This window comes from Penicillium solitum, assembly GCF_028829755.1.
Source record: "Penicillium solitum strain IBT 25940 chromosome Unknown utg000004l_segment0_segment0, whole genome shotgun sequence".
NCBI lineage: Eukaryota > Fungi > Ascomycota > Eurotiomycetes > Eurotiales > Aspergillaceae > Penicillium > Penicillium solitum.
The window spans coordinates 1,814,268-1,829,304 of NW_027072124.1; the positions used below are offsets into that span (position 1 = coordinate 1,814,268).

The window sequence follows — 15,037 nt, forward strand, 5'->3', positions numbered from 1 at the left end:
GACAATTGACAATCCCTGTTGGATATTATTTTCAACATTCATCGGCAGCGAGTCTCATTTCCGAACTAACAATTCATGGAAAAGGGAATCGAAATGTCGAAAAGGCACGACTGACCCATTATTATATGGAATTTCTCGGTATCATGGATGATCTTCCTACCTGGTTGCAGGCTGCGAACATAATAATCTCCTCTGACGACGGAAACGCTGTTCAATTCCAGAAGACAGCTTTCTGAGTTCAGGGATGTACAATTCTAGTGATATTCCAGTGTCTACGGTTGCTTATCCTACAACAATGTATTGAAAGCAAGCTATGTGATGTTATGGGATTGAATGATCAGCCTCTGACATTGGAGATAACAAAGATTGGGACGGTCCACGACTTTGTCCAGACTTTGGAGGATATTCCTTTTGTTTATTTGCAAGTCAAAGGGGAGCCGACCGTGAGTTGAAAAAAGAACCGTTTCTATCATTTAAATATATGCTGATCTTTCTTATCAGGTGGAAAGGATTCGCCGAGTTGGGAGTATAATCTTAGAGATCCTTGACAACGCTACCAACGAGAGAATTAAAATACGTGCTAAGCATTATTTCACTAGACTCCTCGACATACTCTCCCGACTGGACTCCAAGTCTTCGGATGTTTTGGTTGAACTACGCGAATCAAATCAACCGAGAGTAGAGATTCGGCTACATGAGCAGTTGGCTTTATGACCCCCGTGTACTTTTAGTGTTTTTGCATGTTTGTGGTTATCTTCTAGGCATGCCACTTTTGAGCTGGAATGACCCCCAAAATGAGATTTACCCTATATATCATGGCCAACATCGTGTTTTTGAAGACCACAGCACACATCCAACGAAGTATATCGTCTGATCAACATCACGGTCAAGTACGAGGAGTCCAAAAGGAGAGCCACTACGATGAGCTCAGAAAATGGATAGTAGCCACCTTTATATTTCTCCACGGGGGAATTCTGAACCTATCATGTCTCCAGTCTCCAATTTGGAGAAACCCCCAAAATGATCAGGCCAGAAGAACTACTGCGTGTGGCCGTGTTCGTATTCGACTTTATGTGAATTCTCGACATCGGTTTAACCTTGGGAACCCCAAGTACCAGGTTATTGCCCTAAGGCTACTGAAGTGTCTGCGGAGTCATAGAGGATATAGACCGGAGCCAATGTAATCCCAATATTATTGCCAGAAGAGATCTACAGCAAACCGATCATGAATAGTCGATCATAAATAGTAGAATGGAGGATAATGAAGGGGTCTAGGAATAGAATGGGAAACATGCCACATTCCAGACTTAAATGCTTCACTAGTTCCGCCACCAAGACCCGACTCCGTGGAGAAATTGCACACCTGGGGGTCATGCCCTAAAGCTCCCTCAACCCCCATACATGGAGACTCCGCAAATGTTAGTATTTACCCCACAATCTTGTCCTGGGTGTATGAGGAATTACAGTAGCCGATGACACAGGGCAACCATTGGAACTGAGGCTTTGTATCCAGCAAGGTATATACACCTTGAACAGTACTTAAACTCCATCATACCCCCGGCCAACCTTTTACACAACTGGTGCTCACCTCAATCACTCTTCACAAAATGGGTTCAATCAAGGAAGTTAGTGCGCAGACTGAGCATAGCTCCGAGATGTCTACCTCTCACGAGGAGCATAAAGAAAGCGATCCTGTCACTGTCCTTTCGGCAACTCAGGCGGTTGAAAGTCTTGATCAGATCAAGCCTTCCCCGTGGACGCCGAGTATGTTTCGTCTTTACGGCGTTCTCTTGTGCGCTTACCTGGGTGCGTGTACCAACGGCTTCGATGGTTCCGTCATGGGGTATGTAGATTTCAGGACTTGTCGTTTTTCAACACACGCTAATTTGGTCTGCAGAGGACTGAACGCCATGCCTTCATATCTTGAATACTTCCATATGTATGGCGACACAGAAACTCTCCTTCTTGGTTCTAGCTAATTCCTGTGTAGGGAATCGGCTTCTGCTTCTACTGGCCTCGTGTTTGCCATTTATGGAATTGGTACTAGAGGTTGCGGACTTTTGCCAATGATATCATGTCTAACTTTGGAAAAGAATCGATCTGTGCTCTCCCCTTCGTCGGTTCCGTAAACGATCGTCTCGGCCGACGTGCTGGCATGTTCACCGGAGCAACCATTATCATCATCGGCGCCATTGTCATCGCAAAGTCGCTCACCACTGGCATGTTCTTAGGCGGACGTTTTATCCTGGGATTCGGGGTTGCTTTTTGCAACATCAGTGCGCCAGTTTATGTCGGGGAGATAGCTCACCCATACTGGCGTGGAACACTCATGGGGATCTATTCCAGCCTTGCGTTCGTTCTCTCATCTCATTCACGTCATAAATTATGGTTGCTGTTCAGGGCACTAACATCTGAGTTAGGGGTATCGGTTCTATCATGGCTACTTGGGTCGTGTATGCTGCTCAGTTCTTAGGGCCGAGCGGATGGCGTATCCCTCTCTGGTGTCAGTTGATCTCATGCGGCCTCCTATTCACCTTTGTCTGGACTTTACCTGAAAGCCTGCGTTGGTTGGTCGCTCAGGGACGACTTGATGCTGCGAGAAAAGTATCGATACGCTACCACGGTGAAGGAAACCCCGAGCATCCCCTCGTCAAGTTAGAGATGGCAGAAATAGAGGCCCAGATCTCGAGCACAGGATCCGATAAGAGATGGTGGGCTTATAGCGAGCTCTGGAAGACCCGTACTGCGTGTCGCCGGTTGCTCTGTGTATTGACCATGGCTACCTTTGGACAGTGGTCAGGAAGCTCGCTCACAAGTACCTATTTACCGGTTATGCTCCAAGATGCCGGAATTACCTCTGAGCAGAAGAAGCTGATGTTGAACGGAATCTTTGCCGTTCTTACCTTTCTTTCGAATCTATGCGGAGCCAGGTTAATGGATAAGGTTGGGAGAAAACCGCTTCTTCTCGGCACGCTCACCTTCTGCGTCGCATGTTTTGCAATCATCATTCCAACCTCGAAGTACGCCACTGAGAACCCGCGATAACTCGGCTATCGCGAACACATCTATTGCTTTCATTTACCTATTCGGCCTCAGTTGGTTTTTGGCATGGGCTCCTCTTGCGCCTATGTATATCGTCGAGGTGCTTGACACTAACACGAGAGCTAAAGGGAAGTCCCTGGCTCAGCTTTTCACTGCGGTTACCTCAACCGTTATCACATACGCATCTTCACCGGCATTTGCGGGATTGAAATACTACCTATATGCTATTTTCATTGGGTGAGATATCATGGAGCTTCTTGTTAGTTAACTATATACTTCTTCTGGCCTGAGACTAAAGGCCGCACACTCGAAGAGCTCGAGGAGGTCTTCTCGGCACCGAACCCGGTAAAGAAAAGCTTGGAGCCGATGACTTCTCAGACAATCATGAACCCCATTCACGCTGGTAAAAGGGACGTGGAGATGACAGAAAACACCAATGCTGTCTAGAACAGTCTTATACTGTATATCGGACTTTATCAATCAAATTGCTAACATTGAAATCAATATTTATAAAGCATTCCATATTTCTGAAGCTTCAAGCTCAGTGCATCATTGACAAAACCATTGAAAAGTCTCTCAAGTATTACTGTTCTTTTCTATAGGAATGGACACAAGAAAGAGTCAATGCCCATAGATTAACACTAAAAAGCACCTTTATAACAATTTTTAACTTCGGGGCACCTTTGCAATAAGCCCTTTAGGTACTTATCTATAATTACTCGATTTAATCTTATTTGATATGGGTTTTCCCCGAACGCTCTTCCTGCTCTTAACAACCGCATCCTCCGCGTAACCCGGGAAATAGAGATTTAACCGTAGCTCGTTGTCAGGGCCCTAGCTGAGAGCTTTAGTGCCTAGGAGCCTTAAGATAGAGAATGAGCAAGAAGAAGCTGAATAAGCGGTGACCACGTTGAAAGCTGCATTCTCCCATATTCCATAGACTGGAAGCAGCCTGCATGGAAATGCCATCCTGCCATGCAACATGCTGCAATATGTATAGAGAAATAGATGACAGAGGCATCAAACTGCATCAATACCGCTAATCTCGATTTTGTAGGAGTTCTGAATTCTTCGACCGGAACTCCATGCAATGAATGGCCATTTTAACCTCCCACTCCTTGTCAAGAGCCTCGTCAATCTCTCTCGCCTGCCGAAGATCATCTTGAAGAAACCAATTTGTCAAGCAATTGACATATTGCTAATGTTAGCTTGATAACATCATTTTTGAGAACATTGACATGGAAGCTGGTGGGCAATGGCAGCCCGAGCACCAATGGGCCGGGGTGGCCTCTAGAGCTGCGAACTAAGCTTCTTTGCTTATATGTTGTGGTTTTCCACGGCATCCTGGTGGCTGCGATTGAAAATAGTTGTTGATTGTCGATCTGTTCATGAGGATAACAATGCCCCCACTTAAGGGGGTAATGGTGGAGTATGTGACGCAATCAATCGACGAGTTCAGCTCGTATTGCGGCCCAGGGACTATCTGACGAGACACAGAAATGATAAACGAATTCTGATTGGATTCAATGTCTCCAATGCTTCGATTCAGAACCTGCAGAGATGCAGGTTGTTCGCTTCGCGTTGGGACTGGTGGAGTTAGCTTTCTTCACACCCAATAATGTATCCGTATCTGAATCTGATGGATCTGATGGATCTGATGCATGCCGTTGCAGGGTTGTGGTTCGTATCCGATGCATCTGGTGCATGCCGCTGCAGAATTGAGATTCGTGATCATCACACTAATAATAATATCCCATTGATGCTGAATTCATATCATTCCAAAAGACTCAATCCGGGTTTTGCTTTTCCCAGGTTTTGCTTTTCAGTGCCTATTCAACTCTTCGGTCAAACACTGCCACCATGACAAAAATAATCGACAACTTTGCCGCCAAAGGCATCTCCTATTATACACCAGCGCAAGACCCTCCAGCAGGCACACAATTAGAGGGATCAACCAAGCTGTTCACCCCTCTTACCATCCGCGGTCTGACGCTTCCAAACCGTCTGTTCCTTGCTCCCCTTTGCCAGTACTCTGCCAATCCCAACGATGGCAAGGTCACCGATTGGCATCTGACACACATGGGCGGAATTCTCCAGCGCGGCCCGGGATTGGCAATTATGGAGTCCACAGCCGTGCAGAAAGTGGGTCGTACCACGCCTCAAGATCTTGGTCTCTACGAAGATGGTCAGATTGAACCGCTGAAGCGGATCACCGAGTTTGCCCACAGCCAGAGTCAGAAGATCGCTATTCAATTATCTCACGCCGGTCGAAAGGCTAGTGGTGTTGCTCCCTGGTTGAGCCTCAACGCTATGGCTGCTAAGGAAGTCGGCGGGTGGGATGGGATCGTTGCACCGTCGGCAATCCCCTTCGAGAAAGGAGTCAACACCTTTCCTATGGCCCTTACCTTAGAGGATATCGAGATCTTGATCAAGGATTTCGCGGAGGCTGCGAAAAGGGCTGTAATGGCTAACTTTGATGCCATTGAGATTCACTCCGCTTACGGGTATCTATTGCACCAGTTTCTAAGCCCTGTTAGCAACAAAAGAACGGATCGGTATGGAGGTAGTTTCGAGAACAGGATCAGACTACTTCTGGAAATTTCCGAGGCAATTCGTGCTAGCATCCCGGAAACAATGCCTCTATTGATCCGGATTAGTGGGACTGATTGGTTCGAGTTCAGCGATAACGATGAATTGAAGAAAGACTTTCCCGAGAGCTGGACAGTTGCTCAATTGGTTCAGCTCGCACCAATGTTAGCTGAACGTGGTGTTGACTTATTGGATGTCAGCTCTGGTGGCATCCATCCTAAGTCTGTCAGTGCTATCAAACCGGGACCTGCCTACCAAATGGATTTGGTCCAAGAAGTCAAGAAGGCCGTGGGTGACAAGCTATTGATAACAGCTGGCGGCGGAATTAAAACGGGGCCTCTGGCCGAGGAGGTGGTGCAATCTGGCATTGATGCAGTGCAGATTGGGCGCTGGTTCCAGCAGAACCCTGGCTTGGTCCATGCTTTTGCTAATGAGCTAGGAGTGGAGGTGAGGATGGCCACGCAAATTGGTTGGAGCTTCGGAGGGGGTGGAAAGGGGGCAAGCAAGAGCTCGTGATTAAACAACTGACACAACATCACCTGTTTTGTAAATGGTCAGTCATTTGATCTCACTTTCCTTCTAGAATAATACATTTCTTGGGATGGAATTACCCCCAGACCCGCAGTCGCTAAGAGTAAACAAAGTTTTGAATCGGTGTAATCGTCCGTCGCAGCTAAAACACTATACCAACCTTCCTTGGTTGTTCCTTCCCAACTTACGTGGACCGGTATTCTAGGTAGGTCCTGGAGGGAAGGAGTCGTGAAGGTCAATGAGGCAATTGAAGCCATATTAGAAAGGCGGGATAGACCCCTCCCGTTGGTATAAACCCCCCCCTCTCTGCTCTCCCTCTCTCCCTCTCTCCCTCTCCCTCTCTCCCTCTCTCCCTCTCTCTTCCTTCCATGTCACTTTCACGATTGACACTAGGTTGATACTACTATATATTCCGAAGTACAAACTAACTACATATTGTTAGGAGGCCTGAGGCCAGGGGATCGGCGTTCCTAATCGGGTTATATTAAATTGAGCCCCACGCGAGTCATGGACCGCATTTCGGAGTGAATTCATCCCTGTTCACAGATTATCTTATCAACACCCACTTCAAGAGAGCAAGGTCCAAATAGGAAAGTCCATTTTCTCGCCCCCTTGGTATCTTTTCACCGACTAGCTCGTCAATCCAGTACGTTATACCAAAGCCACTTAGATAGTGGAGCTATAAACTGATGTTGCATTACGGACTCAGTCGGGGAAGCGGGGAATTCTCATTTCTTGGTTTTTGCTATCTGCTTCATTTCCATCTTTCGATCGAGCTGTGTACCTAGAGAACATCCATTTACGCGACCATGGATTGGTTGACGAACTTGTTCACGGGAAAGGATTCTGCGAAAACCGCACAAGAAAAAGCAGAAAAACGAGGGAGCAGAAGACACAGTCAAAATGTTCTTGCGCGGGAGAAGGAGCTACGACGAGGGAAGGATAATGGAGGTAAAAAGGCGCGCTTTTTCTGGGGATCACCGGGGCAGACGTACGAGAGTAATGTTCGTGGTCCGGATGAAGGTGTTTGATATCAACTGGTGAATATTTCGGAGGACTCCTTTCTATAGACCAATATGCGACATCAGACGAAAATGTTATAGCGTCTACTTGTTGGTTACTTGTTAGGTGCTAGGTGACGATAGATCTCCAATGCCTTTGAAATATAATCTTGATTGGGATTTTGATTGAAGCGTTGAAGATAGCACATCAACCCTTTTGTTGAAGCTCCTCTAGATGCTATAGTTTTTGCCAACTCGAAACTCCAACTTAGACCATGCTGTTCGGTATCACCCAAGCCTCGAAATGAAAAAAAAACCCCTTATGCAAAATCAAACAAACCAGATGCCAGATGAGCAAGTATAAAAGACAATGAACGCACCAGTCTAACAACCTTGTATGCAAATGCAAAAGAAAAGACACCAATAACAATAGCGAATGCCAAAACGCCAATACTAAATTTAAAATGTATTCCCATCATGAGTACCGCACACCCAAACCAGCATAATTAGGGCGCACAGGAGAACTCCCACTCCGCGCACGAGTCCCATTTACCTCCAGTCGCGGCGCAGGCGCAGGCGCATAGACCTGACCCTCATGCTGAATCAAAGGACCCGACAAATTAGGATGATATAGCTGATACTGCTGGGGACGCGGGGGCAGCATTCGAGTCGATTCATGGAGTCGGAGTCGTGCGTCTCGCACATCAACACGGTGTCCACCAAAATGCAAATACTGCACTGGCTCAATCTCCGGGGTCCGGCCCGGGTTGGAATACTTCAGTCGCTCATTCATAGAGCCGAGCTTCCCATGCGATGACACGGGTGGGCTGGGGTAGGTGGGATCTGACTGGAGAGCACTACCCGCCAGGGGCAATTCGGTTGTCCAGCCAGCGGTCCCGGGGAGCATTTGTTGTTGATGCTGCATGCTCGATGGGGGACTCGGGGTCATCTCGGGGGCCTGTTGAAAATTTGGAACTGGTGAGAACCGCGGGGGATATCGCACGGGTTCTGTGGCCCATGATTGATGAGAGTATGCCGAAGAATCACGCGACATTGGCTCGGGGATAGAGCGCTCTGGGGCTGATCCCACGTGTAGTTTTGCATTAGACGGTGACAATGCGCTGGGCATGATTGCGGATGGATGAGCGATGGAAGAAGGTCTAGGAGCCCCCGAGGTAGGTATTAAGCCTTGTCCTAATTGAGAGAATCTTCTGCGGCTTGGAAGAGTAACAGAGATGTTCTCATCGTATGGAAGAGGTGGTGGATATGGAAGGAGGGATGGCACGCTTGCGGATAGACTTTGTGGGACGTCCAGATGTGGTACGGAACCACGCCGAGAGGGAGCCCGGGATCCAGGCGCGGTATGTAAGCCTGCTCCGTGGTGATTAGGCATATTGAACTCAGGCTCACTGTAGGTTGACTGGCTCAGAGGCTCAATCATCAATTCGTCAATGACCTCATGGTATAGCGGAGACGTGAAGGCGTAGCCCACTTCACTATCGAGCGACTCGGCGGACGGTTTCATCTGCAAGCCGCCATTGAGATGCAAACCGCTAGCTGGATCCAAGGCCTGGAAAACGGGAACAGACGACGGGCGTTTCGCCGTAGAGTCTGCCTCTAACATTCGTCGGGTGGCCACATTCGCATAGGTAGGAATGTTCTCTTGGTTTGCTGGTGGAGAGGCGATTGTAGGCTCCAGGGTGCCAGCGGATGCTTGAGAATTGCTAGAACGACGCACTGCAGCGAGTGCTTTTTCAGCAGCTGAAGCCATCATCAATGAGCGCCCCGTTTCGCCAGCAGCTGTGCGGCTTGAGGATCCTTTGCCTTGGATGGAGGACAGTTTGACCAGTGGGGTGTCGAATTTGGTATCTCTAAAGCGACGAGGGCCTTTGTTTCGCCTCTTTGTTTGATTCTCTTTATTTTGTCCTTGCTTTGAGCGTCGATTGACCACTTGCCATTCCGATAGGCCAGTGGGTAGTGGAGGACTCGACGAGGGAGGTGTATTGTTCGGTTTCTCTGTAGCTTGGCTCATTTGCGACATCGCAGGAGAAATTCGAATTGCCCCCTTAGCTTCCCCGTCCGTTTCATATCCCTCTTCGGATTCATACCCAGATTGTCTGAATATATGTGGTGGGAAAAGCTCCAATCTGAATTGGGGAGGCGGCATGGCTATTTCCTCGGGAGACTCTGCTCGAGGTGACCCGAGATCACTCCAGTTGAAGGTAGACCGGCGCGATGGACCTTCGTCGGCTGATGAATCGCGGAACGAGGAGGACGAGCTGCTTGACCTGTCGAAAACTGACTTTTGATTCCGTATAGAGTGGTGCGAGGAGCTTGGAGACATGTTCTCTATTTCTTTGCTGATCATTTTCGTCAACCATCGCAAATTCTCTCGCGTTTCACGAACGATTAGTGGATGTAGATTGATTGTTGCCTTCTTTGGAAAAAGCTCAAGCAGTCGTGAAGCATGAGTTTCGTACTCTCGGTAATCCCGCACAAGGCCACAGTCTTCATAATGAGCCATCCGTCCCATAGCGGCGTCGAAAGACGTGATAAGGAAACGGGTGGCAACAATCAACCAAGTATCGAAGAAACCAGGGTCATTATTGTTCATGATGCCTTTGTTCTCCTCGTCCTTGATTCGGAGCTCATCACGACAGAACCCTTGCACCACACTGTGGATCTTAACTACATCAACCACCGATTCATGGCGGTAGATAGAGAAAAATCCTTCTTGGCTGCTCTCTGTCAGGGAATCTGAGAGTTCCGGAACAGACTTCACATCCGAACTCCTCTGATCACCCTCAAAATGATTCACGGATGATCTCTGCTGAAAGAGATCAGCATCTGAAATCCGTTCAACCAACCCATAGTGAATGAGAGTTCCAAGTGTGGTATCGAGATCAGGATCTTCTCCAATTTGGCTGCTGGTCTGGATCTCCAAATTCTCAACGGCCATAGCTGCTCGACCGAGGTTCAGAAGGCCCACTGGCACCTGGTGACCAAGAAACGAGAGAAGGTTAATCAAGTGCAATGCCTGCTTTTGCTGCAACCGAAACAAATCGTTCATGATGCTCAAAAAAGGCTCTGCAAGTTTCTTGTCCGTCACCTGAGATTTGACATGGTACTTTTCGATCGGTTTACCTGTTGCGTTGAGACGGTGCCCAATCGCATGGATTGCCAATGGTAGACATTCGTAGTGCTCGACTATCCGGGTAGCCTTAGAGATTTGCTCGGGTGTCGCTCGCGTAATCCCAAGATCCTTAAACAGAAGCTTGCAAGCGTCTTCTACTTGCAGCCGCGAGATCATCAGACAATATGGCTCGTACAGTCGCTGCTTTTTGCGCAGCGTTGTGTCGACCGAGGTGTATATAATACTGCACTGTTTGCTCCATGGCAAGACCTCCCTGAACTTATTGATATCGTCGTCACGGTCGAAGGTAACACCATCGAAGACGAGGAGCCAATCTTTGCGTGTCTGAAGCCAGAGGCGGACTGCATTCACATACTTTTCAGTCTCGTGATACTCGGTGCTCACGGTGACCCTCTGTTCAATTAGCGTAGCTGCTTGTGCAATCTCCCAAAAGCACTTGTAGGTTGATTCACGGGACTTGGCGTCAATCCAAAATATGCCACCTGGGTAGCAGTCACGCTGAGTGAACACGTACTGGCGCGCTAGATGTGTCTTGCCGGAGCCTGGAACGCCGGAGATCAGTACGGCCATGGTCTTTTCTGGACGTGCCTTGGCTTTGAACAACCGGCTGTGCAGCACTTCAAGTTCTTTCTCCATTCCAAAAAAAGTAGCGTTAGGATGAAATCCCGGAGGTGCCACGAACAGGGGGGCATCTTTGGTGGAATAGTGGGAGAGTTGAAGAAGTTCACTGTTTCCCATATCTGATACCGGGGAGTTTCGGCCTTCTGTCGCAGGGGCACGCGGTAGAGATAATATGGATTGGCCTATTATGAAGTCAGCCAGCGTGACTCTAAAGAAATTTGATGATTCTCATATTGAGATAGGTGTAGGTCAGCTAGTCTGAGGACATGAGATGGGAGCCACCCTGGGGACAAGACCAATAATCTCAGTACAAAAATGAAGAACACACTGTGCATTGTATGAAAAAATAATAGAGTGAATTTGCAAAGGTATTTGGCCCCTTGACTCGATAGCGAGTGGCCAAGGAAATCATAGACAAGAATTGGAAGAAACATGAGCAAACTGAGCTCGAAGAAAGAGCAGAATAAAACCAAAAACCAAAAGCAAATGTGGCTCGCCGGAAAGCTTCAGACAGGAGGCTCCTCAATCTCATAGTCCCTCAACGTGACAGCCACTTCCGGTGCAGGGAGAAGGTATGAATCCCTACCGGTTCTGTTCAAATCAGGCATGCTTCGATTTGCCGGGTCATCTATTCTTGCTGCAATAGTCAGCATCCGAAAGAACACATATCAAAAAGTACCAATTTTTCGAAAGACTCACCGTCATAGATTTCCCTAGCCTTGGCCTTCTTCTCCTGAGTGCGGGCTTTCTTCTCTTCCGCCCAGCGCTCCGTAATCACGGAAGGAGCCTGACGTGAGTACCGTAGAATGGCCTCGGCTACAACTTCATAGCCCGCCGCATTGTCGTCATCGAACTTGCACATATGACTGTGATCAGCCTCAATACCAGCCCGCTCAACACCTTCCATGTACGGCGCGGCCGAGTGCTCGTCCACAATCACTTCGCGGGTACCACGCACGTCGGTGGACCGTGTTTCATGGAAGAAGTAGATGTGGAATCGGCCCATGATATCAACAAAGAGACTGTTGATGTGCTGTAGGGTTTCATTGTTGGTCCGCAGGGCTTTGACAAGCTGCGGAGACGCCTCCATAAACTTCTTGGGGAGCACCGCGTTGCAGATGTTGTGCAACAAAAGACCCCATTTCGCAATATCAGATCCATTGTGAGGTGTGCCGAGGAAGAGAATGCCAAAAGTGGAAACATAGACGGAACGTAGATGCTCGGTCTTCTCACTCGAGAGACTACGGGAGTATATCAGGGCGCGCTTCACAATCAGGCCTCCCAGCGAGTGGCAGATGAAGATGATCGGACGGTTGGAGCAGTCTCGCAGCTATATGAGAAATTTAGGTTAGTTCTTGAAGCTCAAGAAGAAGATATCAAAGGCAAGAGCAATCAAAAACAAAAGTTGAGAATATCGACCTACATTTCGATTAGCGGCGAGACTGGATGCAAGAGTCTCAGCATGGCTGACAACCGAATCACGCGAAGCTCCATCGGTGAAGGCAGTGACATTCGCATTATAGCCGTAAGTAAGAATGCGGGGACAAAGTGAGGCAAGCACGTCCGGGAGAAGGTCGGTAGGCCAGAAGCAATCAGTAGTTTTGCTAGTCCAAGAGTCGTGAGGATGGCCGTTCAGGCCGTGAACAAAGACAATATCGATCGTTGGATCGTCGCGCGGGGTATAGATCTGCGTCAAGCCAAAGGCCTTGATGGCCTTTGGATCGGCGATACGGGGCTTGGACATGGCAACGGATGGGACAATAGCAGAGTTGGGATGCTATTGCCATAATATATGAAGTTAGGAGAAAGAGAAGAAGAAGTCAAGAGCCAGTCCGGACTTTGGCATTTATAAATATGATGCAGGTGACTGAGGTGAGAGTGACTGGGGGTAACTGGGGGCAGTGTGCACCCCCCTGACCCAGGTCACCCGGACTATTTTGTCGATCCATGGGGTTTCTGCATCGATTTTGAATCCCGGGTGACGGGCCGCATATTATTCTTCTCTATCATTTTTTTGTTATGTCTTGGGTTTTGGCCATTGGTGGTTTAACCCGGGGTTCCTTGCACAGCCCTGTCAGATCGGGTAACCTGCCAGGTACCGTGCCACTCAGACCTCGAGTTGCCGTTATTCATAGACATACATACATATGTAGAATATGTACGATGTTGCATCATTGCATCATTGCATCATTGATGAGTATGCCTTGTTCGGGGTATGCTGCCTTGGAGTATTTCTATATAGGAAGTGACCAGTGAGTCACGTAGATCAACCATGGGAAATGAAACACACTTATGTAATTTTGGCCCCAGACCATCTTGAAATTTTCATGATGTTCTCATTTATGTGTTCTATATTGTAGCCTATTTAGGATCAGAGTCAGAACTATAGACAAGACCAGGTTATAGATCAGGCAGAAGCTTAAAAGCACAACCACGGAAACAAAATATATCAGACCCTCATCCAATGGAAATAGATCTCTGTATACTACATATTTATATCACTATTTACTATTTACAGTCACTGAATCATTGTCTTATGGAAAAACCTATGCTTATTAACATTGGATTCCAAGATTGGAAGGTTGCCCTCATGATCAGAAACCATGTCCACATGATGTCTTGGTATGTAAGTATGTACCTAACACTCTACCTTCAGTAGTCTACCCAGTCTATTTAAATCAGTTTTTCTTCTTCTGGGCTACCAATAGGAGTAAATTACACATAAAAGTCCGTAGAATTAAAGGGCGTATAATTTTGATAATATAGCTTACCTAGGTGGGTCACCTGTTTCTACATACTATATCACTCCACACTCATCCCATCACAGAACATTACCTCCCACGGAACGCCGGCTTGCGCTTCTCGACAAAGGCGCGCAGCGCCTCATACCGATCATCAGTCTCAACGACTGCCTCATAAGCCGCATTCTCCGCACGCTCACCCAGAGCATGAGCATCGACAGCCTGCATCGCCATCTTGATGGCAATAGGGCCACCTTCACAGATATCCAGAGCGAGCTTGATACTCTCCCGCAGGACACGTTCGCGTGCAACGCCCTCCTGTGCCTCCTCCTCGGGCAACACCTCCACAAGCCGATCACAGAGCCCAATGAAGTAAGACTCGGGTCCAGTCACCCGGCGGCCGGTGAGGATCATATCCCGGGCGCGGTTCACGCCGATAATCGGAGGCAGGCGGTATGTGCCACCGGCGCCGGGGATAATGGCAAGACGTGTTTCGGGGAGAGCGACAACGCTAGAGGATGCGAAGACGCGCAGGTGCGTGCACAGGGCGAGCTCGAGACCGCCGCCGAGGGCTACGGACGAGACTGCGGAGATGGTGGGGATTTCGAGGGAAGCGAGTTTTTGGAAGGTGGCGCGGAGTTTGAGGAGGAAGTCTTCGGTTCTGGATAGTCGTGTTGAGTGGTTAGCTGCATATGTTCGCGTAGATTCTAGCTTCAAGCCCGGGGCACCGGGCACCGGGCACCAGGGCACAGGATTGTTTCTCACTCGGCCATGCTCATGTTGGCGCGTTCCTTCAGGTCTGCGCCCGCGCAGAAGGCTGCATCTGCGTTACTCGCTACAACCAATGCCCGGGTTGGTCCGTTGCCGCCTTCGGCGGCGATAGCGTCCACATGCTTCGAGAGCGTGTCGAGTAAGTGGGTAGAGATCGCGTTGCGAGCTTTGGGCCGGTTCAGCTGTAGCACGCGCACATGCCCTGAACCTGGCGCGGGGACTTGTTGGGTCTTGATGATGTCTTCTTCCGTGCTGGTGCTGTAGCGAGAGATGAAAACCCGGGTAGGTACCGCGGTCGCCCGGAGGTGGGCGAGGGGTGCGGAGAGGCGGACGAGGCGCGTTGACATGATGGTTGCCATTGTGTAGGTGGCAATTCAAAGATCCAGTCGGATTACACTCGACTGCGTTATTAAAATGAAGAAAGATAGACCACTGCGCTGAAAAGTTCTCGGGTGGAAGTTGTTCTCGGAGCTCGGGTGTGGGGAAAGCTCTGAGGCCGACGATTACCGAAAGCTACAGCGCTTGATGAATGGGATATATATGGGGGGTATCATGTACATTGACAAAAGTTCTCTAAAACTACAATA

At 48.6% G+C, this 15,037-nt stretch overlaps 6 protein-coding genes across 6 annotated transcripts; 3 read left to right on the top strand and 3 right to left on the bottom strand.

Annotated features, from left to right (window-relative positions):
- Positions 1-1,607: 1,607 nt before the first annotated feature.
- N7455_006698 (Major facilitator superfamily domain general substrate transporter) lies at positions 1,608-3,283 on the top strand (the record flags this gene model as incomplete). Its single annotated transcript, XM_065605408.1, has 5 exons — positions 1,608-1,843; positions 1,991-2,040; positions 2,094-2,352; positions 2,421-2,930; positions 3,022-3,283. The coding sequence occupies 5 exons, from the start codon at positions 1,608-1,610 to the stop codon at positions 3,281-3,283; spliced, it is 1,317 nt and encodes a 438-aa protein (XP_065461262.1).
- A 1,619-nt stretch (positions 3,284-4,902) lies between these two features.
- N7455_006699 (NADH:flavin oxidoreductase/NADH oxidase) lies at positions 4,903-6,147 on the top strand (the record flags this gene model as incomplete). The annotated part of the gene is made up of 1 exon (XM_040958381.2): positions 4,903-6,147. The coding sequence occupies one exon, from the start codon at positions 4,903-4,905 to the stop codon at positions 6,145-6,147; it is 1,245 nt and encodes a 414-aa protein (XP_040811247.1).
- Positions 6,148-6,971: 824 nt separating this feature from the next.
- N7455_006700 (uncharacterized protein) lies at positions 6,972-7,193 on the top strand (the record flags this gene model as incomplete). The annotated part of the gene is made up of 1 exon (XM_065605409.1): positions 6,972-7,193. One exon carries the CDS (start codon positions 6,972-6,974, stop codon positions 7,191-7,193), a length of 222 nt encoding a protein of 73 aa, XP_065461263.1.
- A 445-nt stretch (positions 7,194-7,638) lies between these two features.
- On the bottom strand, positions 7,639-11,055 carry N7455_006701 (uncharacterized protein; the record flags this gene model as incomplete). The annotated part of the gene is made up of 1 exon (XM_065605410.1): positions 7,639-11,055. One exon carries the CDS (start codon positions 11,053-11,055, stop codon positions 7,639-7,641), a length of 3,417 nt encoding a protein of 1,138 aa, XP_065461264.1.
- A 389-nt stretch (positions 11,056-11,444) lies between these two features.
- Positions 11,445-12,682, bottom strand: N7455_006702 (esterase/lipase family protein; the record flags this gene model as incomplete). Its single annotated transcript, XM_065605411.1, has 3 exons — positions 11,445-11,575; positions 11,638-12,268; positions 12,362-12,682. The coding sequence occupies 3 exons, from the start codon at positions 12,680-12,682 to the stop codon at positions 11,445-11,447; spliced, it is 1,083 nt and encodes a 360-aa protein (XP_065461265.1).
- A 1,087-nt stretch (positions 12,683-13,769) lies between these two features.
- On the bottom strand, positions 13,770-14,809 carry N7455_006703 (putative mitochondrial methylglutaconyl-CoA hydratase (Auh); the record flags this gene model as incomplete). The annotated part of the gene is made up of 2 exons (XM_040962134.2): positions 13,770-14,340; positions 14,445-14,809. The coding sequence occupies 2 exons, from the start codon at positions 14,807-14,809 to the stop codon at positions 13,770-13,772; spliced, it is 936 nt and encodes a 311-aa protein (XP_040807408.1).
- Between the last annotated feature and the right edge of the window lie 228 nt (positions 14,810-15,037).